Consider the following 26231-nt stretch of genomic DNA (forward strand, 5'->3'; position numbering starts at 1 on the left):
CCCCCATCATTCTGCTGCCACCACACCTGGTCCCCAGAGACACCCTCACTTCTTAGCTATGTTGGCTGAGGTATGGACAAATCCCCCTGGTTCAGCAGAAACTAGCCTGGAATCTTTCAAAATAAGCTTTGCTAGGAAACTAGTGGGAAAAACAAGAGTAAAAACAGGAAACAGTGTATAGAAACTATAAAAATACAGCGTGTGAAGGGAAGAAAGAAAGGGAAAGACAAAAAAGAAAACCCCTTAGCCTGCAATAACTAAATTCGAGTTTTAGCTTTCCTTGACTTAATTTAACAGGCACATATTTTCCCTGGGTTTTTGTTGTTGTTCGTTTTGTTTTGTTTTGCCACAGTATCGTCTCCCTCTGGGGAACTCATCCTATAGTCCTCTTTTCAGTCTTTGAATATTTTCCGTCTCTCACTTAAGAATCTTCTCTGTCTTCATCTTAGACGTTAGAGTCACTTTTTCTTACCGACAGCGGGGTTGCTGATCAGATGGAGCTTTCCAACCTGTCTCAGGATAAAGAAGCTCGGGGGTTCCACCTCTGAGTACTCATGCCAAGTGTCCATGACAAAGGTTTTATTTGCCTGGGGTGAAATGAAAAACACAGACAATATCAATGAGTTTTTTAATAACACTGTAGAGCTGATCTTTTTATTCTAGGATTTTTTCTTTCTTTTTAATATTAAAATAGCAGATGGAAATTGTGAGGTTTTACTTTGTTTTTGTTTATGTCCTTGTCAAAATTAAATGTGGATAATTTTCTGTAGGTATCCCAATTTTAAAAAATTCTCCCTGGTTTACAAAATCAAAAACTCTGACTAATAGATATTCTGTAAGACATATATATATATATATATATATACACCCTATTTTTTATGCTTTGTGAGTCATTTGAAAAAGTATTTTAACATGTGGATTTGTTTTTCAGTCCTCCCAACAGGGCATGCTGTAATTTAACTATGTTTTCAAGGGCAAATGATATAGGTTTTAAAATCTAATGTTCTCTTCTAAGAAACTAAATAGTAATATAGTAATATAATCCTCACAATAAAGGACAAAAACTGTATGGACCTAACAGAAGCAGAAGATATTAAGAAAAGGTGGCAAGAATACACAAAAGAACTATATAAAAAAGATCTTAATGATCCAGATAACCACAATGGTGTGATCACTCACCTAGAACCAGTCATCTTGGAGTGCAAAGTCAAGTGTGCCTTAGGAAGCATCACTACAAACAAAGCTAGTGGAGGTGATAGAATTCCAACTGAGCTAAAAGATGATGCTGTGACAGTGCTGCATTCAATATGCCAGCAAATTTGAAAAACTCAGCAGTGGCCACAGGACTGGAAAAGGTCAGTTTTCATTCCAGTCCCAAAGAAGGGCAATGCCAAAGAATGTTCAAACTATCGCACAGTTGCACTCATCTCACATGCTAGCAAAGCAGTGCTCAAAATTCTCCAAGCTAGGCTTTAATAGTACATGAACCATGAACTTCAAGCTGGATTTAGAAAAGGCAGAGGAACCATAGATCAAATTGCCAACATCCATTGGATCCTTGAAAAAGCAAGAGAATACCAGAAAAACCTCTGCTTCATTGACTGTGCTAGAGCCACTGACTATGTGGATCACAACAAACTGTGGAAAATTCTTAAAGAGATGGGAATACCAGACTACCTGACCTGCCTCCTGTGAAACCTGTATACAGGTCAAGAAGCAACAGTTAGAACTGGATATGGAACAACAGACTGGTTCCAAATTGGGAAAAAAAGTACATCAAGGCTATATATTGTCACCCTGCTTATTTAATTTATATGCAGAGTACATCATGAGAAATATCAGGCTGGATGAAGCACAAGCTGGAATCAAGATTGCCGGGAGAAATATCAACAACCTCAGATATGGAGATGACACCACCCTTATGGCAGAAGGTAAAGAGGAACTAAAGAGCCTCTTGATGAAAGTAAAAGAGGAGAGAGAAAAAGCTGGCTTAACAGTCAGCATTCAAAAAATGAAGACCATGGCGTCTGGTCTCATCACTTCATGGCAAATAGATGGGGAAACAATGGAAACAGTGGCAGACTTTATTTTGGGGGGGGCTCCAAAATCAGTGCAGATGGTGTTTGCAGCCATGAAATTAAAAGACACCTGCTCCTTGGAAGAAAAGCTATGACCAACCTAGACAGTGTATTAAAAAGCAGAGACATTATTTTGCCAACAGAGGTTCATCCAGTCAAAGCTATGGTTTTCCCAGTAGTCATGTATGGATTTGAAAGTTGGACCATAAAGAAGGCCAAGCACTGAAGAGTTGATGCTTTTGAACTGTGGTGTTGGAGAAGACTCTTGAGAGTCCCTTGGACTGCAAGGAGATCGATCAAACCTAAAGGAAATCAATCCTGAATATTCACTGAATGGACGGATGCAGGAGCTGAAGCACCAATACTTTGGCCACCTGATTCAAAGAGCCGACTCATTAGAAAAGACCCTGATGCTGGGAAAGATTGAGGGCAGGAGGAGAAAGAGATGATAAGAGGACGAGATAGTTGGATGGCATCACCAACTCAATGGACATGAGTTTGAGCAAGCTCCAGGAGATGGTGAAGGATAGGGAAGCCTGGCGGGCTGCAGTCCATGGGGTCAGAAAGAATCGGACACAACTGAGTGACTGAACAGCAAACAACAAAATCCTCATTCTAGATATTTATTTATTGGTTGAATATCAGTAAATGTGCCCTCCATGTGCTAGGTCCTGGGTGAAAACAAATTTGAGTAAGTTATCATTCCTACCCTCAAGGAAATCCTAGGCTAGAAAAGAAGGTCAAGGTATAAACAATACTGCAGGGTTCAGTCGTCTAGGAGCCAGAGAGAAAGTAGCTAATTTCACCCTGGACACCTTTATAGAGGAAGTGAAGTTTTACACATGGACAGTTGACAATTTGCTAAGACTGGAAACCTGAGTGAACCTGGTACATTTGGAGAACATTTGGGCAACTTCAACCCAGGAACATGTGGGAGAGAACAGAAAATGAAGCTGGAGAGATATTACCCAGTTCTAATCTCAAATTCCACTGCTACCTGTCACTGAACATCTGCTTTTCATACTTGTAGGCCAGAAAAAAAGCCTGAGCAAGAAAATTGTATTTTGTAATGTCTTTATTCATTAGCCTTCCCTCTCTTAATGGCTTTTGAAAATGCCACTGAAATTTAATATGGGTAAATGCCTTGTACTTAGATTCAGATTTACTACCAAAGCACAGGACAGGGGAGACCTGACAGCTTTTTACTGACCATAAACTTTCCCTGAGCCCATGATACACCCCAGCTGCCGTGAGAGCAGATGCCATCACGATGACATCTGTGAAGCTTCAACTCAAGGGGAGTTGCAGGAAAGACCTGCCAAGCCGGGTCCTGACCTGGCAACATCTGGGCAGTGTGCTCAGGTCTGCGTGCCATTTTTTAGAGGTTGCATAGATAAAATCTAGAGGGCATCCAGAGAAGACAGCCTTCAAATCATCATCTGAAGGGGAAAACTAAAAAGGAGAAAAGAGCTGCCTTTAGTTATTTTAATGGCTTGCTTGAGGCAGGGTGGAATGGTTCATTCTAGGTTGTATCAGTGGACTGGGTGGAAATTAGATCAATTTTGGCTCAATGTCGGAAATCATTTTCAAGAGCTTTTTTCCTAATTGCATAGTGCTATGAGATTATTTTGACAAAATATGGAAATGTTTTGACAGAACATGATAACCATCTTCACCTGTGGAGAAGCTGTAGTGAGGAGCCCAGTTGGACCTCTAGAGCTCCTTCCATCTTTAAATTCAATTAAATTTTAGAATTTGTTCTAATTGTTAAAGTACATTGTCCCTTTCCCAACAGTAACCCAATTATTTGTGAATTTTCTTATTTTTTAGTATCTGACCAGAAGGATACCACAAAACCCAAGGTATCAGCATGTCAAGTCAAGACTAGACACTGGTGAGTAAAGATTAACAAATTAAAACTTTAAAAAAATCTTAATAGCTGATTATTGACAAAAAGCAGTATGTCATGCCTGATAACAAATCATAGCTAAAAGTTTCTCACTGTCTTGTCTGATGTCTTTTTGAGTTCAGGACTTATGAAAGCTATTTTTCATTTTATCTTTAAAAACTCCACTCACATAATTGAGCTTACTATAAATTGCAAAACTGATTAAAAAAAAACAAACAAACATTGTTTAATAAGTTACAGGACTGAGGCTAATAAAAATATCAGGACGTCACCTCTATCTTGGAACACCTTTAAGTATATTAAGCAATTTAAGTATATTGCTTATACCTGGGAGTAATCGATTATACTTTGTGCATGTTCAATTCCCTATTTGCAGAGTGAAGCTACATGCAAAGTTCTGGGCTATGGGACATGTAAAGATGAGTGTGAACTGTTGATTATTGCAATCAAAGAGCTTAGATTCAAGTGGAGGCAGACAGACTTGAATGAGTAACTAAAATACCAGACAAAATTAAATTAGTGCTGCAATTCAGGTAAAATGAAATTTAAGAGTGCATTACTGCTTATTTCCATGCTGTTGACATTTTTCAGTGTCAGGATGAAAACCACTCCCCAATCCCCTGGTGGATTTGCAGTCTTGTGAGATTTTGGTTGTTTGTTTAGTTTTTTTCAACCTCTTAAAGTCTGCTGTGGAAAATCCATCCTATTAAGATGGCTTTGCTAGTAGATTGGAGTACCACATGCCTTTAGCAATACTGAATTTTCTACCTATAACCTCAAGACAACTAAGAAAATAAATTGATATGTTGACTGTTCAAATCTCATTCATTTTCTTTCTCTTTCTCCTAGTCTTCTTCAAAATTATTTTCTTCTGTTATGCATTTTTCCCCATATAAAATGGACTTAAATGTTTTAAATGAGCCTGTTTTGCAGATACTTTCTTGGGACCTTTTTTTCAAACATTTTTGTGCTGTTCAGATATCTGTCCTTGCAAATATCCTGTTTTATGGGAGGAGATAAAAAATGTTATCTCTGTCTTTGAGGAAGAGGAAATCTTAGTCCAGAGATTACGTGATTTACTTAAAGTTCAATAAAGGAGACAGAACTAGGATTTGTGTGCAGGATAAAAAAGTCAACTTTGGAGACCTGGCCTGAGGTCCTGTGTCCTGTGTCTTTGGCTACGCTGTCCCAGTTATTTCCTCCAGCCTCATTTCTTCTACCACCAGTGCCCTCAGCTCCTGCGTCTCTACCTATCTCCCCATAATTGCAACTGTGATCCACCCTTCTGGAAAAAGTTATTCTGAGAAGGAAGTACTTTTATTAAAAATACATATTTTCTCTGAGAAGTACAGATAATGTTTTAAAGACTGATTAATGCTTTCTTTTGGAGCCTTCTCAAAATTAAAATTTGTAAGAGCTGAGATGTTTTTCAGCTATATAGATTTGTTTATTACATCATTTTTTTTTTCCTCCTGGAAATTGAATTGTGTTTTATGATGAAAACCCATTTCTTTCTCCTCAGTTCCTCAACTCATAACCAAAGTTTGACTCAATTATGATATCTGAAAATAATTCAGTTTTTTGGAAATTGAGATATTTGTATTTTCTTTTTACAATACAAAATAATTGCCTATATCCTTTTATATTCTGAGAATTTTTTAATCTAGTGTTTTTGTTAATTAAACTTGTTAGTGTCTATAGATAGTGTTAGTCACTAAGTTGTGTCCAACTCGTTGTGACCCCACGGACAGTAGCCCACCAGGCTCCTCTGTCCATTCTTGCCTGGAATTCTCCAGCAAGACTACTGGAGTGGGTTGCCCTTCCCTTCTCCAGGGGATCTTCCCAACCCAGGGGTCAAACCCAGGTCTCCTGCATTGCAGGCAGATTCTTTACCATCTGGGCTTTTGAGGTCACTGTAGATTCACATGGAATGGTAAGAAATAAAACAGAGATTCCATGTACTTTACCTAGTTTCCTATAGTAACATCTTGCAAAACTATACTGCACTACCCCAACCGTGATACTGGCAGTGATAGATAGAGTCTGGATATAGAACTTTTTTTCCATGACCACAAGGATACTTCATATCCACTTTCCACCCTCACCTGCTCCTTAACCCCTGGCTCCCACCAATCTATTCTTCACTTCTATAATTTTGTCATTTCACAACTTCTATATAGATGGAATCATACAGTATATAACTTTGACTGGATTTTTTCCTCAGGAAGTTCTCTGGAGATTTAACCAGGTTGTTGCATGTATTAGTAGTTCATCCCTTTTTATTCCTGAGTGGTGGCTCAGATGGTAAAGAGTCTCCCTGCAGTGCAGGAGACCCAGGTTCTATCCCTGGGTTGGGAAGATCCCCTGGAGAAGGAAATGGCAACCCACTCCCGTATTCTTGCCTGGAAAATCCCATGGATGGAGGAGCCTGGTAGGTTACAGTCCGTGGGGTCGCAAAGAGTCGGAAACGACTAAGCGACTTCACTTCTTAGGAATATTCCATAGTACGGATGCACCATGGGCTTCACAGGTGGCAGAGTGGTACAGAATCCGCCTGCCAATGCAGGAAATGCAAGAGACTTAGGTTCGATCTCCTGGAGTAGGAAATGACAACCTCTCCAGTATTCTTGCCTGGGGAGTTCCATGAACAGAGGAGCCTGGTGGGCTACTATCCATGGAATTGCAGAGTCACAAGTTTAATCATTTTCCTATTGAAGGACATTTAAATTGTTTCCCCTTTTTAATTGTTACAAGTAAATGTGCTATAAACATTTGAATACAGATTTTTGTGTGAAAATAAGCCTTCATTTCTCCGGGATTAGTGCCCAGAAGTGCAGTTACTAGGTTGTTTGGCAGTTGCATTTGTAGTGTTTTAAGAAACTGCCAAACTGTTTTCCAGAGTGACTGGACCGTTTTACACTCCCATCAGCAGTGTGATCCAGTTTCTCCATATCCTTAGCATTTGGTGGTGTTGCCATTTTTAATTTTAGCCATTCTGATAGATGTGTAGTAGCCTATCATTGCCCTTGTGTTTTGCATTTCTCTAATGACTTATGATGTTGAAGATCTCTTTGTGTGCTTTTTTGCCATCTATATATCTGTATTTCATCTTCACTGAAATGTTTGTCTTTTTTGCCTGTGTTCTAATTGAATTGCTTGCTTTTTAGTTGTTGAGTTTTGAGTGTTCTTTATATATCCTAGTTACTAGTCCTTTGTTGGATACATGGTTTGCAAATGGTTTCTGCCAGTCTGTAGCCTGTGTTTTTATCCTCCTACAGGGTCTTTCAAAGAGCAAAAGTTTTTAATCTGGGTAAAGTCCAGGATATTAGTATTTCCTTTTATGGATCTTGCTTTTGTTGTCAGGCCTAAGAATGCTTTGCCTAACCTAGATCCCAAAGATTTTCTGTCATAATTTTTTTAAGTTATGTATTTTAGGTTTATATGTTTTTATTTGTTTATATTTATAAACAAATAAACATATTTGTTTATATGTAACAAAATGTTTCCATGATACATTTTGAGGTAATTTCTGTATAAGATGTACAACTTAGATTGAAATTAACTTTTGCTTGAAGATGTCCAATTTCTCTAGCACCATTTGTTTAAAAGGTTGCATTTCTTCCATTGAATTGTATGTTCACCTTTGTCAAAAACCAGTGGGCATATTTATGTAGATCTATTTCTGGTTTCTGTATTCTCTTCCATTGATTTTTTTAAAAAATTAATTAATTTATTTTACTTTACAATATTGTATTGGTTTTGCCATACAATGACTTGAATCCACCATGGGTGTACATGTGTTCCCCATCCTGAACCCTGCTCCCACCTCCCTCCCCATCCCATCCCTCTGGGTCATCCCAGTGCACCAGCTCCAAGCACCTGTATCATGCATCGAACCTGGACTGGCGATTCATTTCACATGTGATAATTTACATGTTTCAATGCCATTCTTCCATATCATCCTGCCCTCACCCTCTCTCACAGAGTCCAAAAGACTGTTCAGTACATCTGTGTCTCTTTTGCTGTCTCGCATACAGGGTTATTGTTACCATCTTTCTAAATTCCATATATATGCATTAATATACTGTATTGGTATTTTTCTTTCTGGCTTACTTCACTGTGTATAATAGGCTCCAGTTTCATCCACCTCATTAGAACTGATTCAAATGTATTCTTTTTAATGGCTGAGTAATATTCCATTGTGTATATGTACCACCACTTTCTTATCCATTCATCTGCTGATGGACATCTAGGTTGCTTCCATGTTCCATTGATTTATATGTCTATCCTTCTGCCAATACCACAGTCTTGATTACTGTAGCTGTATATAGTAAATTGGATATTGGTTAGATGGATTATTCCCACTTTATTTTTCTTTACAAAATTACTTTAGCTACTCTAATTCCTTTGGCTTTCCATGTAAACTGTAGAATAATCTTATTTACACTTTAAAAATACTGATATACATTTGATAGGAATTTCATTCAACCTGTCTTATCAATTTGGGGAAAATTGACATGTTCCTATGTTGAGTCTTACATTCCATTAATATGCTATTTCTGTCCATATACTTGACTTTTTGTTTCTTTCATCAGCATTGTACAGTTTTCAGCATATAAATCCTATACATGTTTTGTTGGATTTACAGATAAGTATTTCTCTTTTTCTGAGCAATTTTAAATGGTATTGTATTTTTAAACTTCAGTGTCCATGTTTTCATTGCTGGCATATAGAAATACAGCTTAATTTTGTGCATTTAACTGGTATCCAGAGATGTTGCTAAAAGTACTTATTAGGTAAGGGAGGAGTTTTTGGTAGATTCCTTGGGCTTTTCTATGTAGACAATCATGTCATCTAAAAAAAGAAAGTTTTATTTCTTCCTTTCCAGTCTACATGTGTTTATTTCCTTTTATTGCCTTATTGCACTGGTCAGAACTGGCAGAGCTATGTTAAATGAGTGATTGGAGCAAACATCCTTATCTTTACCCCAGACTTACAGGGAAATCATTGTCTTTCATTGTTCGCTGTATCAGGTTGAGGGAGTTTCCTCCTGTTCCTATTTTTCTGAGAGTTTTAATCCCGAATGACAATTGAATTCTATTGAATACTTTTTTACTACCTCAACTGATATAATCATACATATTTTTTCTTTATCTTGATAATACAATGGATTACTTTTATAGATTTTTAAATATTGTACTAGTTTTGCATTCATCAAGTAAACCTCACTCAATCATGGTATAATAATTCTTATTATATATTACTGAATTCTATTTATTATTTCATTAAAGATTTTTGTGTCTCTATTCATGAGGGACATTGGTTTGTAGTTTTGGTTTGTTTTTTGGATTGTCTTTGTCTGGTTTTTAGTATTGTTGTAATACTGGTCTCATAAAATGAGTTGGGAAGTATTCCCTCCTGTTTTTCTGGAAGAGATTGTATATTATTAGTGTCAATTCTTTCTTAAATATTTGGTAGAATTCTCCAATAAAACTGTTGTGCCTGGAGACTTCTCTTTTGAGAGTTTTTAAATTTTGAATGTAATGTTTTAATAGTTAAGGGGATATTCAAATTGTTTGTTTCATATTAGATGAGTTGTGGGTTTGTGTTTTTTGAGGAATTCATACATTTCATCCAAGTTTTCAAATTTATGTGCATAGAGTTGTTTGTAGCGTTTCCTTGTTATCCTTCTGATATCTGTAATGTCTGAAGTGAAGCCTCTCTTTCATTACTGACATTGGTAATTTGTGTCTTTTTTTTCTTCACTATAGATTTATCCATTTTATTGATCTTTTCAAAGAACCAGCTTCTGGTTTCATGAATTTTCTCTGTGTTTTCTGTTTTAAATGTTATTGGTTTTTCTCTTTATTATTTCCTTTCTTCTGCTTGCTTTGGGTTTATTTTGCTCTTGTTTCTAGATTCTTGAGATAGGCATTTAGATTATTGATTAAAGATTTTTCCTCTTTTTAATGCATATAGCTAGTAATACAAATTTCTCTCAGCACTGATTAATAGCTATGTCTCAAAAATTTTTATATGTTGAATTTTCATTTTCATTCACTTCAGTGTATGTTTTTACCTCTCTTAAGACTTCTTTGATCCATGGGTTATTTAGAAGTATGTTATTTAGTTACAAGTATTTGGAGATTCTCCTGTTATCTTTCTGTTAATGACTTCCAGTTTGATACCACTGTTGTTAGAGAATGTACTCTGTATATATTATTTTTTTTAATGTATTGATGTTTATTTTATTGTCTAGGATGTGGTCCATCTTGGTATATGTTCCATGGGTACTTGAAAAGAGGCATAGTTTTGCTTAGTGAATTCTTTTTTTCATGATATTCTGAGATACCTTCTTTTATCTTTTCCTTTCTAATTAGAGAGCTTCCTTTAACCATTCTTTAGGATAGGTCTAAAAACCAAGAGAGTTCCAGAAAAACATCTATTTCTGCTTTATTGACTATGCCAAAGCCTTTGACTGTGTGGACAATAAACTGTGGAAAATTCTGAAAGACATGGGAATACCAGACCACCTGATCTGCCTCTTGAGAAATCTGTATGCAGGTCAGGAAGCAACAGTTAGAACTGGACATGGAACAACAGACTCGTTCCAAATAGGAAAAGGAGTACATCAAGGCTGTATATTGTCACCCTGTTTATTTAACTTATATGCAGAGTACATCATGAGAAACGCTGGACTGGAAGAAACACAAGCTGGAATCAAGATTGCCGGGAGAAATATCAATAACCTCAGATATGCAGATGACATCACCCTTATGGCAGAAAGTGAAGAGGAACTCAAAAGCCTCTTGATGAAAGTGAAAGTGGAGAGTGAAAAAGTTGGCTTAAAGCTCAACATTCAGAAAACGAAGATCATGGCATCCAGTCCCATCACTTCATGGGAAATAGATGGGGAAACAGTGGAAACAGTGTCAGACTTTATTTTTTTGGGCTCCAAAATCGTTGCAGATGGTGACTGCAGCCATGAAATTAAAAGACACTTACTCCTTGGAAGGAAAGTTATGACCAACCTAGATAGCATATTCAAAAGCAGAGACGTTACTTTGCCAACAAAGTTTGTCTAGTCAAGGCTATGGTTTTTCCTGTGGTCGTGTATGGATGTGAGAGTTGGACTGTGAAGAAGGCTGAGCGCCGAAGAATTGATGCTTTTGAACTGTGGTGTTGGAGAAGACTCTTGAGAGTCCCTTGGACTGCAGAGATCCAACCAGTCCATTCTGAAGGAGATGAGCCCTGGGATTTCTTTGGAAGGAATGATGCTAAAGCTGAAACTCCAGTACTTTGGCCACCTCATGTGAAGAGTTGACTCATTGGAAAAGACTCTGATGCTGGGAGGGATTGGGGGCAGGATGAGAAGGGGACGACGACAGAGGATGAGATGGCTAGATGGCATCACTGACTCGATGGACGTGAGTCTGAGTGAACTCCGGGAGTTGGTGATGGACAGGGAGGCCTGGCGTGCTGCGATTCATGGGGTTGCAAAGAGTCGGACACGACTGAGCAACTGAACTGAACTGAACTGGTAACAAAGTCTCTTAGTTTTCCTTAATGAGAATGTCTTGATTTCTTTTCTTTCCTAAAGGGTGTCTTCTCTTCGTATAGGATTCCAATTGACAGTTCTTTTCTTCCAGCACTTGAAAAATATTGTGCCACTTTCTTCTGGACACCTGATTTTTGATGAGAAATCTTCTGTTATTCAAACTGCTTTTCCCATATAGGTCAGGTGTCATTTTTCTGTTGCTGCTTTTGAGATTTCTTTCTTTAGTTTTCAGAAGTTTGACTATGATAACATCTTACTGTGGATTTCTTTGGAGTAAACGCCAAACAGTATTTCCTTCTATTATAAATCTGAAGTTTATATTACTTGCCAAATTTGATAGTGTTGAAAGTATTAGTCTCTCAGTCGTGTCTGACTCTGCAACCCCATGGACTGTAGCCTCTGTCCATGGAATTCTCCAGGCAAGAATACTGCAGTAGATTGCCATTCCCTTCTCCAGATCTTCCCAACCCAGGCATCAAACCTTGGTCTCCCAAATTGCAGGCAGATTCTTTACTGTCTGAGCCACCAGGGACTGATAACAAATTTGAAAAGGTTTCAGCAATTATATCTTTGAGTGCATTTTCAGCCCCAGCCTCTTTCTCATCCTTTTTGGTACTCTGATAGCATCTCATCACAGCCCAACAAAGATGAAAATCAAGATTCTCCATCTGGCCTTTATGGGCAGGTAAGGGTAAGACATAGCTTTTCTGTGGAATGCAACTGGAATAAGGTAGTTATTATCTGATAGTTTTCTGTCTTACTGTCCTTTGGCTGGAGATAGCAGATTTTTGTTAGGAATTTTTTCATCTGTTGGTATATTTGGATTTCTGGCTTCTTCAGCTCCATGTTGAGGGTAATGAGACAAAAAACAAACACACACACCCCCAGGTAGCTCAACCATTATGTCGTTGCTCAGGTCCCAAAGTCCCTAGCCAATCTGCCTTCCTTGCTCCACCTATCAGAGTCTTCTTATGTTTGTTTTATATATAATGTCCAGTATTTTTTAAAATTTTAAGTATCAGTTCAGTTCAGTCGCTCAGTCGTGTCTGACTCTTTGTAACCCCATTAATTGCATCACGCCAGGCCTCCCTGTCCATCACCAACTCCCAGGATTCACTCAAACTCACATCCATCGAGTCGGTGATGCCATCCAGCCATCTCATCCTCTGTCGTCCCCTTCTCCTCCTGCCCCCAATCCCTCCCAGCATCAGAGTCTTTTCCAATGAGTCAACTCTTCACATGAGGTAGCCTAAGTACTGGAGTTTCAGCTTCAGCATAATTCCTTCCAAAGAACACCCAGGACTGATCTCCTTTAGAATGGACTAGTTGGATCTCCTTGCAGTCCAAGGGACTCTCAAGAGTCTTCTCCAACACCACAGTTCAAAAGCATCAATTCTCCGGCAAGGTGATTTATAATGTCATGTTAGTTTCTAGTGTATAGCAATGACTCAGTTTTATACATATATATATATATATATATATATATATATATATATACATAAAATGTATTTTCTTTTTCAGATTCTTTTCCACTATAGGTTATTATAAGCTATTGAATATAGTTGCCTGTGCTCTACAGTAGGACCTTGTTTATCTATTTTATATATAGTAATATGTAGCTTCTAATCCCAAACTCTTAATTTACCCCTTCCAGGATTTTCTTTTTCCATTCAATCTTTTTTTCTAACTGGGTATGTTTTCTTAAATTAAGATATAATTTACAACCATAAAATTCAACCTTTAAAAATGTACAATTCAGACATTTTTAGAACATTCACAAGGTTGTCAGACCATCAATACTATCTAACTGTAGAATATTTCTGTGTGTGTGTGTGTGCACGCATGCTCTGTCATGTCCGACTCTTTACAGCCCCATGAAGCCTGCAACTGTAGCCTGCCAGGCTCCTCTGTTCATGAGATTTTCCAGTCAAGGATACTGGAGTGGGTTTCTGTTTCCTTCTCCAGGAGAATCTTCCCAACTCAGGGATCAAACCCATATCTGTTGCATCTCCTGCATTTGCAGGTGGGTTCTTTACCACTAGCGCCACCCGAATATTTCCCATTAAGAAACCCCATACCCAAAGCAGTAGTTTCCTATGCCTTACTCTTACCAGCTCCTGGTAATCACTAATCTATGTTTTGTATCTCTGACTTTGCCTCTTCTGAATATTTCATAAAAATGGAATCATACAGCATGTGACCTTTGTATCTGACTTCTTTCACTTAGCATAATGTTTTCAAGGTTCATCATTGTTCTAGCATGTGTCAATACTTTATTTTAATGCTAAACAATATTCTTTTATATAGCTATTCCTGATTTCTCAGATGGTAAAGAATCCTCCTGCTGTGCGGGAGACCTGGGTTTAACTCCTGAGTTGGGAAGATTCCCTGGAGGAGGGCATGGCAACCCACTCTAGTATTTTTGCCTGGGGAATCCCCATGGACAGAGGAGCCTGGTGGGCCACAGTCCATGGGATCACAAAGAGTTGGACACGACTGAGCGACTAAGCACAGCACCACAATTGGTGTATCTTCTCATCATTTGATAGATGTTTGGTTTATTTATGCTTTTTGACCATAATGCTGCTAAAACATTAGCATACATGTTTTTTACCCTGTTTTCAGTTCTCTTGGTTATATACCTAGAAGTTGAATTCTTGGTCAGATGTTAACCCTGGGTTTAATTTTTTGAGGAACTACCAAACTGTGTTCCAGAGCAGCTGCACTTTGCATGCCCACCAGCAGTGTAGGAGGGCTCTTTTTTCCTCCACATCCTCAACAATACTTGCTGTTGTCCATCGTTTTGATTATAGTCATCTTTGTGGGTGTGATGTGGTATTTTCATTGTGGTTTTGATTTGCATTTTCCTAATGAGTAATGATGTTGAGCACCTTTTAATGTGCTTATCGGCAATTATACATCTCCTGTGGAGAGATGGCTATTCATATCCTTGGCCGGTTTTCTTTTTTCAGTTGGGTTATTTTTCTTTTTATTGTTGAGTTACAAGAGTTCTGTTATATACCCTGGATAGTAGACCCTTATCTGAAGGATAATTTGCAGATATTTCCTCCTATTTTGTGGGTCATCTGGGGATTTTGTTGTACTTAGCTGGAGGAGTAGAGAAAAGTACATCCTACCTCATCTTCCTGGAAGCAGAAGTCTAGTTTTATAATACCTTTGGAAGGGCCAAAGTGTGCTTCATTGCCGGAAACCAAGTGTATTTTAAAGTCGGTATGGAAGAAATGTAATTCTAGTGTTTGATTTTTTGTTTTGGATTTTAAAAATTATGTTAAAGTCAATTTAAGGGAAAGATTTTCATTTTTTTCTATTCATTTTGTGTGTGTGTGACTTACCTCTCTGTATATTCAGTACAGCAGCCTATGGGTTACTGATCTCTTTAGCCCTGTGGCTAGCCATCAGGGCCTGAGACAGCCCAAACCTCAGTGTTGTGTCCAAATGTTACCACTTATGTGTGTCTGCCATAAGGCGAAAAGTGTGAGGAATCCTGGCTGTGAAAACACCAGACTGACTTTAAAGGTCAAGTAAAAGTAAGGAATTCCTGTCTGAGGTATGATTTTTAAGCTCTGCAGTCAGAGCAGTAGAAATAGGCACAGGAACAAATGAGCATTTCTCATTTCTAGGCTAAATAGATGGGTCTTTAATCTTTTCTTACCAAACAGTGAGCAACTCAGAGTTAATCCCAAGAAATCAAGAATTTTGTGGCATCTCCAATCTTCACCCAAATCGCCTTCTACTGATTTCTTCAAAGCCAGATATCTTCTTCCTGGGTAAAGATAATATTTTATTTCTGTCCTTCTGACGCTACTTCTCTTATAAATTCAAACACCATTGTATAGCCATGGCTAGAAATATCGGAATTATTTTGAACTTCAAATATTTCTTTTGTTCCATAGGTTCCTGAGTGTATCTTCCCAGCTCCCCAGCACTGCCAGACTGTGCCCGGAATGGATTATGCTTCCGATGAAATCCCTGCCGGCGTTTTGTTCAGCCACCGCCGCAGGGCCCTTGTGTATTCTCAAGCACCCTCTCTGGGTTTCTGTCTGTAGCCCTGCAGGCTGATTAAGGGACAATTTCCAAACCACAGGGCTCTCCCTTTGTTAGTCTCCTAAACGCTTTCATTCCTGGCATTATTCTCTCATTTCAATCTATATTCAATCTAATTTCAAATTTCTTTAGCTCTCTAAAATTCCATAGACTATCTCCACTCAGTCTTTTGTAGCCATTTTTTATTTTTTAAAAATTCATCTTACTTTTCTTATCTCCATACAAACTAGTCATTTTCTTTTTTTCTTCTTAGTCTTTACTTTTCCTGAATATCTGCTAATAGCCTTGATCCTAAGCACTGAAACTCATTACAGACTAGGTACTCTTCATCTTTGCTTGGTATTTAATTCTGTTTCTTATACCAAAGGAAGAAATGTATGTGAAAGCCTTTTACAAACCAGAAAGCGCTATGCGCTCGTGTAACTTATTGAGATTAACAAAGGACCTCTGTGCCTCTTTTCACGCTTTCTGCTCCTTCCGAGCCAAAAGAACTTCTCCATAGAGGAGGGAAATATTGAAGAAAAATAAAGCAGTGGAATTGTCTCTTAGCAACTGAGTTCCTGCCTTATAAATCTTAACCACTTTAGATTACTGCTGCTCAAAATCACTTGCTTTTCTTACTGGCTCAGTACAAATAAGGTTATTACATTATAGGAAAACAAAGGAAAAACTCTAATGAATGAGCCCCTCAGTTCGTTGATTGTGCTGTATCTTTGCTTAGCAATATCAATATAGTTGTCTCTTTCTCTTGATTCCATTTGTAAAACCTTTTTATATATCTCTTTTTGGAAACTTAAATTATAAACTAAGTAGAGGCTAAATACCACCTTATACATTTCTATTACCTGAGTCCTGAAACAATATAGGTCATTTAAGTAGTACGTAACATATATGTACTATATATAAATCAAGTTGTGTATAGCTTAGAGAAAATCAGGCATCCAAAAACTCAAAGCAATTTGGGATATGATTATTTACATTATGATATGATCCATTATAAGGATTCTTCAGCTAGTACATCTTCATAGTATTTCTTATTTAGCAAATATTTTTGAGTGCCTCCAACACTAGACAGTGGAAAGGATAAAGATATTCTGTGTGTGTGTTTGTGTGTCTATGTGCGTGTAAATAGTTATTTAGGGCTTTCAGTATAATAAGATAGATAAGACTTACACACAAATAAGGCAGTACAATGATAAATGCCTTGTGAGCGGTAAGCTGAGTGTTATAGAAGTTCAGAGGAGGGAAAGGTCACTTCCAGCTGGGTGAGCTATTATGATTATGTGGGCAAGGTGACATATTAGCGAGCCAAAGACTCACAGAGTTTGTCAAGTTTAATAATTAAGGCAAGATTGAAGAGGTAGGTAAGATGTTGGCGCCTTCAGCAGTAGAGCAAGGAGTTTAAACTTCAGTCAGTAAGCAGTGGGGAGCCACTGACTTTCTTTTTTAATCAAAGTCTTGTCTAGGAAAATATATCTGGCGGTAATGTGTAATTTCAATTAAAAAAATTATTCTGTTGATAGTCTTTTAGCCTTCTTACTTTTGTATAAAATAAAAATATGTTTATAAATAAGTCAATTATAGAATTGATTCATTTGTATTCTTTTTAAAAGGTCAAAAAGCTGTTTTCCGATGAAATTAGATCCAGTAAGATGAGCTGCTTAGTTAAGATACAAGCAGTACATGAGGTGGGGTAAAAATACTACTTTTCGTACTTTCTAAAATCATTTTTAGGGATTTCTCTTGTGTTGATTAGTCATTTCTCCAATTGAAGCAATGCAGAAATCTTCCATTTTCTTTTATTTCCCCCCTACAGGAGAGAATGAATAGCCATAATGAAAAAAGCTTCTTATCAATAGCACTCTTAGATTTATTCCTAATTTTGCCAAGTATTTGTACACCTCTGCAAAAGACTTTGTATCTGCCTTCTCCTTTAGTGGAAAAAATAATCAGTAGGAATGAAAACATACCTCACAGGGTCATTGTGAGGCTCTGCTGGTACAAGATGAAGTGCTGTGTAAATATTCTGAACATGTTGTTAACTGACTGAGAAATGGATTTTAGACACATTGTTAGTGGAAACTGCTATAGACTGGAAATGCAGTGTTTTAATAATAAAGACTATCTGATAAGGTTGGCTATTGTTTCCCATGCATAGCATGCCTCAGGGAATTTGAGAGCATGAAATGGTTCCCACCTGCTACTATGAAGAAAGTAACACTTCCTACGTATTTACCTCACAGTGAAATCATGTTTTTAAAACAGCACAGCTAGAGAAGCAGTGTGTTTCTGTGAGCCATGTTAGAAACCAGGAGGTTGGGAATACTAATCTCGATTTAGTTACTAACTTGCTGTCTCCGGACAAGTCAGTGGACCTTTTTGTACCTCAGTTTTTCGGCAATTCTGGAAGGAGACCTGAAGCTTGCTTCTCCAGTGAAAAGAAACTAACTGCCACGTCAACAGCCTGGCATTGAAAGGGGCCTAGGAATGTGCAACCAGAAGCTCCTGTAAAGTCGTTTAAGAGTAAGCCTGTGGGACAGTGAGGAGCATGCCATTTGCCCTGTCTTCTAACCCAAGTACTGACCAGTTGAGTTCCCGCCCAAGTGCAGACTTGCACAGGAGAGGCTGTGAGTCTGGGAAGGATTCATGGTTTCCACTGTGGAGATCTGGTCAACATCTCAGGTTCATTCCAGCCTGAAGAACCTAGAAAAGATCATATTTGATTCCAGCCTTGGGCTTTGGGCCTTTTCGGATCTCTTCTGAGGTGTTCTCAGTGTCTGTCTTGAGAAGCCTCAGGCCTTCTGAGCAGCCCTACTACTGTCACGTCTCTGAGCTTCTGGAAGGATACGGTCTGGGTCCAGGACTGCACTGAATCAGTCCTGCTCTTCGGTTCTGATCTGGGGACTGTGTGTTGCCAGATGAAAAAAGAATGTTCTAACTCAGTGAAATTTTATTCCATGATGGTATAGATTTAATAATAACAAGTGATGTTAAGTTGTTTTTTGAAAATGTGCTTTGGGTTTCAGAGAAATAATTTTCTTTCTCTGCTTGTCACCTACACATGAAGAAAAGTTCAGAACAGTGCTGAAAACCATAAGTTCATACCATTAATCGGGAGCACTTCTTTTACCCAAAGTTTGTGACTGAAACTGACTAGTTGTTCTCAAGGCTTAAAAGTTAGGAGCACAGTTTTAGAAATGAAAAAGTATTTTTAGTGTTTTCCTTTTTTTTGCTATACATGTTAGGTGCCAGATAGAGCTTGCTGTGCTGAATTGAATCAAATCGAAGTATGCTCGGTAAAAAATAATAGCCCCTGGCTTGAGAACCAGACTTTAGTTCATTTGGAAACCATAAGGATCCTGGCCCAGTTTTAATGCATGAAAACTCTCCAAACCACCTTGGCTAGAACCTAGTGTTATAGAACCGGGCCATAAAACATGAGGGTGGGGGACTCCCCACAGTGCTGAGGATCTGCTGTGATTTCTCAGCAAATCAAATCCATGGTGAATGCTGGTGTACAGACTGTGTGGTCTAGTTCAGGCTGCAGTATCAGCATGAATAGTGGAAGACCAAGTTCAGGGAAGAGAAGCAAACCACAAAGATTCAGTGAAAAGGAAAGGGTTACTTGGCCGGGCCCGGCAGCTCATTTTAGACATTCAGAGGTTGTTGCTTCTTTCTCTTCCTCTGCACACCTTCCCCACAAAAAAAGCTTATGGGGCAAATAAATGGAGGATGAAGGGCTTAACTCAGAAACAAAAGAAATTACATAAAGCGATCATTTGTAGTGCCTGGGGGGACTTCTTAATGTTTATTGGGTGTGCACCTCAGCTTAGCACATTTGACCAAAACATTTCCCGGGATTCCTTATCTTTTAACAATGCCGTATAAAGACTGTTTACTATGTCTGATCCATTTGTCTGCTGCAGTTCTGTAAAAACAGGATGGGAAGGCTCAGACGTCATTTTCTTCCATTAAAAGCATATTTAAAATCCTTCTCTTTTTAGGTAACAGTATGACTAAATACATTGAGAAGCTAGAAGAGATCAAAAAAAGTGAGTAAGACTATTTATGGTGTGGGGTAATGGAACCCTATAGTGGCTCTGGAAGTTGGTTATTAACAATCCTAACCATACTCTACAGGTGACTCACATACAAAGCTATGGGAGTCAGGTGAGCATGGCAGATGCCCTGAAGGATGTGGGGAACACTGTACCATCGGGTCAGCTGCTGAGGCTGTGGTCTTTGGGTCTGAGTTCTGCCCACCTTAAATCCCATGGGAGATATTAATGTTGGAATATGAAATAATCTCTAGCTAAGCAGTGAGAACCCCAGCTTCTAGTTTCATTGCACTGCAGTCTTTATGATCTGTATTCAAGGTACTTAATCTTTCCTATTTTCTTATTTTCTCTGTACCTGAGATAGGAGTAATAATATCTTATTTCATGGCATTCTTTTCAGTATAAATTCGACAGTATTCACAAAAGAGAGGTGTGAGAAAGAGCTTATTCTTAAAGTAGTGTTATGCATTATAAATTCATTGCAGTCAGCTTTCTTTTAATTAAAAATCATATTTCATACACATCCTTTTAAAAAACTAATCTTTGGCAAAGATATGCTTCTAGTCACTGAGTGCATTGCGCTTGCACAAAATTATAATTTTTCAATCTGTGTCCAAAACAGATGTAAAATGTACACATCATGGCCAGAATCAGAGAAGCAGGGACATCTGTTTTCTTAGATGGATTTGCTCATAGCTTCAGTAGGAGAACCCAGTGCTAGGGCAGTATTGAGCAGAGAGGTGCTCTGATTGGTAGCAGTTCAGGACCTGGCTCTGGTAGAATATACCTTCTGAGAAGAAAATATTACAAATCCAGAATTCACCAGAACTTTTGTTTTTACATACATAGCAGGACTTTTAATTTAAATGATAATGTTCCTGTTCCTTTTGAATTGCTGCAGTATTGAGAAACCCCAGACAATAGACATGGACTCAGGAGCAGCTCCTGGAGAAGGCAATGGCGCCCCACTCCAGTACTCCTGCCTGGAAAATCCGTGGACAGAGGAGCCTGGTAGACTGCAGTCCATGGGGTTGCTAAGAGTCCGACACGGCTGAGTGACTTCACTTTTATTTTTCGCTTTCATGCATTGGAGAAGGAAATGGCAACCCACTCCAGTGTTCTTGCCTGGAGAATCCCAGGGACGGGGGAGCCTGGTGGGCTGCCGTCTATGGGGTTGCACAGAGTCAGACACGACTGAAGCGACTTAGCAGCAGCAGCAGCAGGAGCAGCTCCGTGCTGAATCTGTTATTTGCTACATTCAGCTATAAGGACTGATGCTATAGACATTTGTTTTTTAATGTGTAATATCACAGTATCCTTTTTTTCTTATATATTTTATACTTTATACATTTATGCTATATATTTAAAATGTTATGTATCTGCAAAATATTCCACTTTACATTCATACATATGTGTATATTAAAATTTTAAACTATGAAAAAAATCTTGTTTACTCACCTAAACTTTATTGTTGTCATCCTTAATTCATCCACTGGGCGCAAAATTCAACTGGCCTGCTTCTGTTCTGGTTTGTAGCCTTTTTCACCGCCTAAGCAAAGGTAGCCGAGTGTAAACTCACCCATCCACACCAAAATTTGTCCCATATAAAAATTGTCCCATGCCACCCAGCTTGCTGAAACCCTGTTTAAAATATTCCTCATAAAAGCACAATGTGGTTTCTGTGATATATCAACTTTAAATGGAGCTTATCTCCCAAAAGAAATACCTGTGGGTTAGAGTCCTTGAAAATGCGTACTTCACCTTCCCTCTTCAGAAGTTGTGGGCTTCCTTTTAGTAAGACAGGAGGTTCCACTCACCTTGTTTCACACACTTTGTGCTGATTCTCCAGCTAGAATTACTTCAGATTCTGGTTTGGGATCTACATCTTGGAAAATATTTCCTTCTCTTTTCCCATCTTCTGTTGTAGGTGTTCTTTTGGGTCAGAAGGAGGAGAGAATGTTGCCTTGTTTTGTGACACCCTAAACCCATCTCTTTTCTCAGATTACCTTAGATGCCATGTCTTTCTGTGAAATCACAAACCTTGTCCTGTTACTTCCTTTGATTTGTCTTCCACTGTGAGCCCAACTTCCCTTTGCTAATAACGCGTTTTAACAGAACCCTGAAAACGCAGAATTCCTTTGTGATCTGAATATTCTTTCAACTCTGCCTGGGGAAAATAGACACCCTGTGTCTATTGACCATTCACAAAGCCCATTCTTGGCTTCTGGTGGTTAGATGACACTGGTTGGACCCGGTGTGAAGCATCCTAGATAGTTAGGTCTCTGTCCTTCCAGTAACTCGAGAGAGACACACTTAGACTCCAGACTTACCGGAGAAGCAACACTTGATAACATATCTGAAACTAGGATTGTTTGTCTCCATTATAGAGTCCGGGAGAAGCTACAGTAGCAGAAGCTCCATTCTTGAAGCTCTGTTCGCCCTTGCAGGGACAGACTGACAGAGCTTTCCAAGTTATCCTTTTTATAAAATTTAAGACTTACTGTAAAGTGTCTAGCTTAATCTTTTATCTGAGTAATAATGTCAGAAAGTCCTCATGATGGCTGTCCTTCTAAACCAGAACCAGGTATGTAGAGTTCAGGTTCAAACGTGCAGTGCAATTTCTAGTGGGTATGAGAGGATGCTGGAAATGCCGATCATTAGAAAACAGCAGTGCCTGTTTTCTTATTTAAGGTGATTTCTATATAAAGAGGATTTTAATGTGTGTATTTTGTACATAGAATGTGAAGAACTAGAGTAGTACTTCCAACTATGTTAACTATACCAAAAGAATAGCAATGGATAAATGCCACAGTGCAAACTCCTTTTAAAGCTATTGACTATTTTCATTGGCTGACTTATTGCCGTTTTGATTTACATAAATGACTTTGGGTGGGCAAGCTGATGGCAACTGAGAGAAATACTGTAGTTGAGTTGCACTTTCTAAAGCTTCTGCTCAGCTTATTCGGGTCTGCATTCTGATGTGTTTTAGAAGCTACTTTGCGTCTGGGTTTGTTATCTTGTTGTATCTAGAAGAAACTGTTTTAAGAATTTCCAGGAAGAAAAATCAATTTTTAGCCAAATTGCTATCTTTAGGACATTTTAGAACAGAGAAGCTTTAGTTCCTCATCAGAAAGAGTCTTGAGGTACTTAGAGAAGGCATGTTTTTAAGATCCTATCATTTCCCGACTCTGAGCTTCAAGGTGTTTGGTAAACCATGCTCACATTATCCTCCAAAGTAGCTATCTGGTGTGCGCTGGTGTTTTGGAAAGTTCGTGGGAATGATTAGTATAACCAAGTAAATAATATTAAGTACCTTTAAGCCTTTCCTTTGCTAGGATTCTTTGTTTATGAGACTTGAGTAATTATCCAGCTAACCTTCAGTAATTCTGAAATAATGAGGTAGTATTTAAGGAGTCAAGAATGTCAATATATAAACTAGAAGAAGAGTGAAGAGTAGGGGTGGGCAGGAGTTCCATGCTGGAAACTCTTCAGAATTGGCAAGTCTTCTTCAGAAAAGTTTAGGGAGGCCAGCTTTTAACATGCCTCTATGGGACAAATAATAAAGTGAGTTTGGCTGTATTTCTTAACTGTTTAACAAATGGATGCAAAAGTTTGAGTTCTGTCTCAGAATTGTAAAGCTAGCATTGAATAAATATTGATGTTTTCCGTTGATTTTTCTTTTTTTTCTAATTTTGGTTTTTAAAAAACCCACAATACAAGATTTACCATTATAAATCTTTGATTATAAATTTTTCAGTGTACAGTTCAGTACTGTTAAGTATATTTACTTTGTCGTACAATAGATCTCCAGAACTTTTTCCTATTGCAAAACTGCAATAAGTTGATTTTTATTGAAGTAAAGTTGAAGGAAAATTGATATAAGAGATTATCAGGACCAATCATAAGTTTGTGCCCAGTATTGACTCCAGGAAAAAAAGGTCTTCCTCCATTTCTAGCATAGTTTGTAACCTCAGGAATAATTATTCTCTTTCTAGGACAGAGACAGAATACTGGGGTATAAATGTCTTACCAGCTTTTGACCTAGGGCACCTCAGCTTCTCTGGGTCTCTGTCCTCATTTGTAAAATTCAGATATTTATCCCCTGCTTGTTCTGAAAAGGATTTAAAGGACTTACAAAAATGTATGCTATACAATGAGGTCAAAGTAGAGACAGCATAGTAAGGATAGTTGTAGACCAATAAAAATAAAGGGAAGAGGTAAAATTGCTGGACCCAAAAAGGTAGCTTAGAATTTCAGCTGGAGGCTTCTCCTGGCCAAAGCAAAAATGATATAACACCTGCCACATTTAATTCTGAGGGTATCAGGAAGATCAAGTGAGGTAATGCAAGGAAATACATGTAGATAACTGGAAAAATATACCATTTTTTGGTACATTTCTTGATGAAATTTCTTGATGACTAGAAAGAATTAGTACCTCCAAGAAAGCAAAATAAACCTGGAAAAATATTTGTCCCGTTCTGCTTTGCAGATTACAGATACAAAAAAGATGAGCTTTTCAAGAGACTAAAAGTAACAACTTTTGCCCAGCTGGTAAGTTTAATGGTCTTCCACTGGAGTAAAGACTATCTCATTTGTGCTACTTTCTGTGTTTCCAAATTCAACTCTGAGTGGTGTTTGCAGAGGGTTTTCTTCTGCTTCTTTATATTTCACCTATGAGAGGGCTAATTGGGATGAAACTTTTTTTCTTTGAAAAGAACTTTATACAGTAAAATATAAATTCTACTTTTTAATCATCAAATTTGTAGTTTAAGTTTTACTTTTCCTTGTCAATTTATCTTAATAATGAGAATCTAGAATTCTGGGTTCTTTATTGCTTGGACATATTTCTCTGTGGAAAGCAGGTCATCTCCCATCTATGACTGTACTCTTTTTTCCAAGTCTTTCTGCCATGGGCTATTTTGTTACTTTAGGAAAGTCACTTTCTTCTTTCATTTGAAAATTATGGACAAAATGTCTCTCTGGCCCCCAAACAAAAGTTCCAGTGATATGCAACTCAAGGTGGATGTTAGTCTAATGAGCTAAGTTGTGAAAAGTGATTTATTTATTTTTTAATTTGAATTTTACGTACCATTTTTTAAATGTTTATTGGAGTACAGTTGATTTATAATGTTGTGTTAGTTTCAGGTGTACAGCACAGTGAATCAGTTATTATATGTATATATATTCTTTTTCAGATCCTTTTCTCATATAAGTTATTATGGAATATTGAGTTCCCTGTGCTATACAGTAGGTCCTTGTTAATTATCTATTTTATATATAGTAGTATGTGTATATTAATCACAATCTCCTAATTTATCACTTCCTACAACAGAAAAGTACTTTAAAAAACTATGTATTGGGTGTACAACATTGTAATCAATATATCCATAATTACATTTATTTCTTCACTGAATAATTTCTAATACAATGCTGTTATGCATTTTTTAAGAAATAGCATGTTATATTGAAACTAGAATATACATGAAGGCAGTTTTAAACCCTTATTTATGTTTCTTGTCCAAAATTATCCTTTTGGTCTTTTGAGTTTATTGTGTAATGTTTTAAACAAGTTTTTTCTTCTGGAATTAAGAAAATGTAATGTAATTACTGCCGTCAAAGTAAGAAGACCTGAGATTTAGTCTTCAACTGGGAACACTGACAGTTTCTTAAAACAGGAGATCTTTGATTGATATTTCCTCATCTTCTGTTAAAACCAGAATTGCCTCTGTTTAAAGACAAACATACACACATCTACACATTTCATTCTGTTTTCTATCAGGTCATCCAGGTTGCGTCCCTATCTGATCAAACACTGGAAGTGACAGCTGAGGAGATTCAAAGGCTAGAAGGTAATGAGAATTGAGGATTTGGGGAAAATAACAAGTTGACCATTTGACTGTGGGATCCTGTGCTATTGTGTTCACAGGGACTTTGATGTATCTGTCTGTAATTAGATTGTGACTCTCTGAGAAATGCTATCTGCTGCTTTGCTAATTCTTATTTCTTTAAAAAAAAAAAAAGCTGTCTGGTTTACTGGTTGTAACATTTTTAGTCTTAAATGTTTTAAATGTGTTTAATATACTAATTAATTTTTTAAACAAATATTTTTACTGCTCTCTGTATATGTACAGGCCACAGAGTTAGGTGCTATGGGACTACAGCTGAAGATGAAAAAGACACAGCTCTGCTTACATGGAGTCATGTGAATTTCTGTCATATGAGTAACCTTGTCTTTCTGTTGTTATTTTCCTCCCCAATACATGTGTGCACGTGCATACCATGGCCTCCAGGGCCTGGAATCTCAACAGGTGCAAGTTAAGGGTGAGACTGTCTCAGGCTGAGGAGCAGCCTGAGCAAAGGCACGGAGAAGTCCAAGCGTGTTTGGGGAATCACATAACCCAGTCTGGCTGGGGTCTGAGTGAGGGTTATGAGATAAGACTAGCAAGACAGATAGGCACCAGATCTCCTTTCTTAAATACCAAGTTGAAAAGAAAGCCTCTTAGGTGTACTGTCATGAAAAGAATCCACAGAGCAAAGGTCTTTATTCATCCTGAAGTCCTCAG

General features: G+C 37.9%; 1 protein-coding gene across 5 annotated transcripts in view; it reads left to right on the forward strand.

Annotated features, from left to right (window-relative positions):
- The window catches only part of CEP41 (centrosomal protein 41), a 49406-nt gene that overhangs the window by 11924 nt on the left and 11251 nt on the right, over positions 1-26231 (forward strand). For 2 of the 5 annotated variants that reach the window (XM_070369224.1, XM_005905284.2), the window contains exons 2-5: positions 3909-3972; positions 19615-19662; positions 24158-24219; positions 25448-25517. In XM_070369224.1, the coding sequence (XP_070225325.1) occupies positions 3909-3972; positions 19615-19662; positions 24158-24219; positions 25448-25517 (244 nt within the window). Of the gene's footprint in view, positions 1-3908; positions 3973-15225; positions 15334-15459; positions 17299-19614; positions 19663-24157; positions 24220-25447; positions 25518-26231 lie in introns of all 5 variants that reach the window. The other 3 variants (XM_070369226.1, XM_070369227.1, XM_070369225.1) reach the window with 3 other exon arrangements.

Source organism: Bos mutus, chromosome 4, assembly GCF_027580195.1.
Source record: "Bos mutus isolate GX-2022 chromosome 4, NWIPB_WYAK_1.1, whole genome shotgun sequence".
In the NCBI taxonomy this organism is placed as follows: domain Eukaryota; kingdom Metazoa; phylum Chordata; class Mammalia; order Artiodactyla; family Bovidae; genus Bos; species Bos mutus.